The sequence below is a fragment of the Trypanosoma equiperdum genome, assembly GCF_001457755.1.
Source record: "Trypanosoma equiperdum strain OVI genome assembly, contig: ctg_1569, whole genome shotgun sequence".
Lineage (NCBI taxonomy): Eukaryota > Euglenozoa > Kinetoplastea > Trypanosomatida > Trypanosomatidae > Trypanosoma > Trypanosoma equiperdum.
In genome coordinates, this window is record NW_027123581.1 from 1,231 (window position 1) to 2,042 (window position 812).

The 812-nt window shown below is 48.8% G+C and overlaps 1 protein-coding gene across 1 annotated transcript; it reads right to left on the bottom strand.

Moving 5' to 3' along the window:
* Nucleotides 1–264: 264 nt before the first annotated feature.
* On the bottom strand, nucleotides 265–756 carry TEOVI_000755200 (Trypanosomal VSG domain containing protein, putative; the record flags this gene model as incomplete). The annotated part of the gene is made up of 1 exon (XM_067222146.1): nucleotides 265–756. One exon carries the CDS (start codon nucleotides 754–756, stop codon nucleotides 265–267), a length of 492 nt encoding a protein of 163 aa, XP_067078247.1.
* Between the last annotated feature and the right edge of the window lie 56 nt (nucleotides 757–812).

Consider the following 812-nt stretch of genomic DNA (forward strand, 5'->3'; position numbering starts at 1 on the left):
GCCGTTGTTGGTGGCTCCTACCTTGCCGGTGCATCCGTCTTTACCGTTGCCTCCGACAGTTCCGAGGGCGTATTTCACTTGTTGGCTGGCGCCTTTGGCCGTGTTGACTTGTGCGTAGAAGTTGCCGAGTAAGCTTTGAAGTTTGAAACTACTCTTATCTGAAGTTCGTTTTTCTGGAGGGCATTGCTTGGCTATGTGTTCAGCTCGATTTTTGCTTGCTGTTGCTGGGTCCGATTAATCGGCGTTTGGGCTTGTTTCGTATCCCTAGCAGCAGCTTTTGCCCGCGTTGGTTTCTGTGTTCGCGCCGGCGCAAATGCACAAAAGGTCAACTAGTAATGCTTTGCCCGCCTGGCTGCCTGGCGATGTCGCGCTATTACCACACAGTTGAGCGCGCGCGCTGGCCGAAAAAGTGAACGTGTTTGTCCGTGCATTGTTGCCATTAAGTGCTTTTGCGAGCTTCGCGTCTATATTCACCTTTATTTTGCGTCCCAGTAGTGCTTTTTCTTCTGTTGCTAACTGCAACGCCGCGTCAGCTATAAGATGAAATTTGTTTTTTGCCATGGAGTGCTGCTTGACTTTTTTAAACTGTTCTAGTTTGAACTTTACATTTTCTGGTATTGTGTCTACGGCCATCTTTTTCCAGTGCTGCCAGTGTTTTTTGTAAGGTTGTGCTGCTGGTTTTTCGGCGGCTCGAATGCCATCCCAGCTCTTGTCTTTGTGCTTTGCCACTAGTTCCTGAATTGCAGCGTCGGTCATGCTCAGGTTCACTACCAACAGTTTGTCAGCTATTGCTATTATCTCTTGAGGAAGGC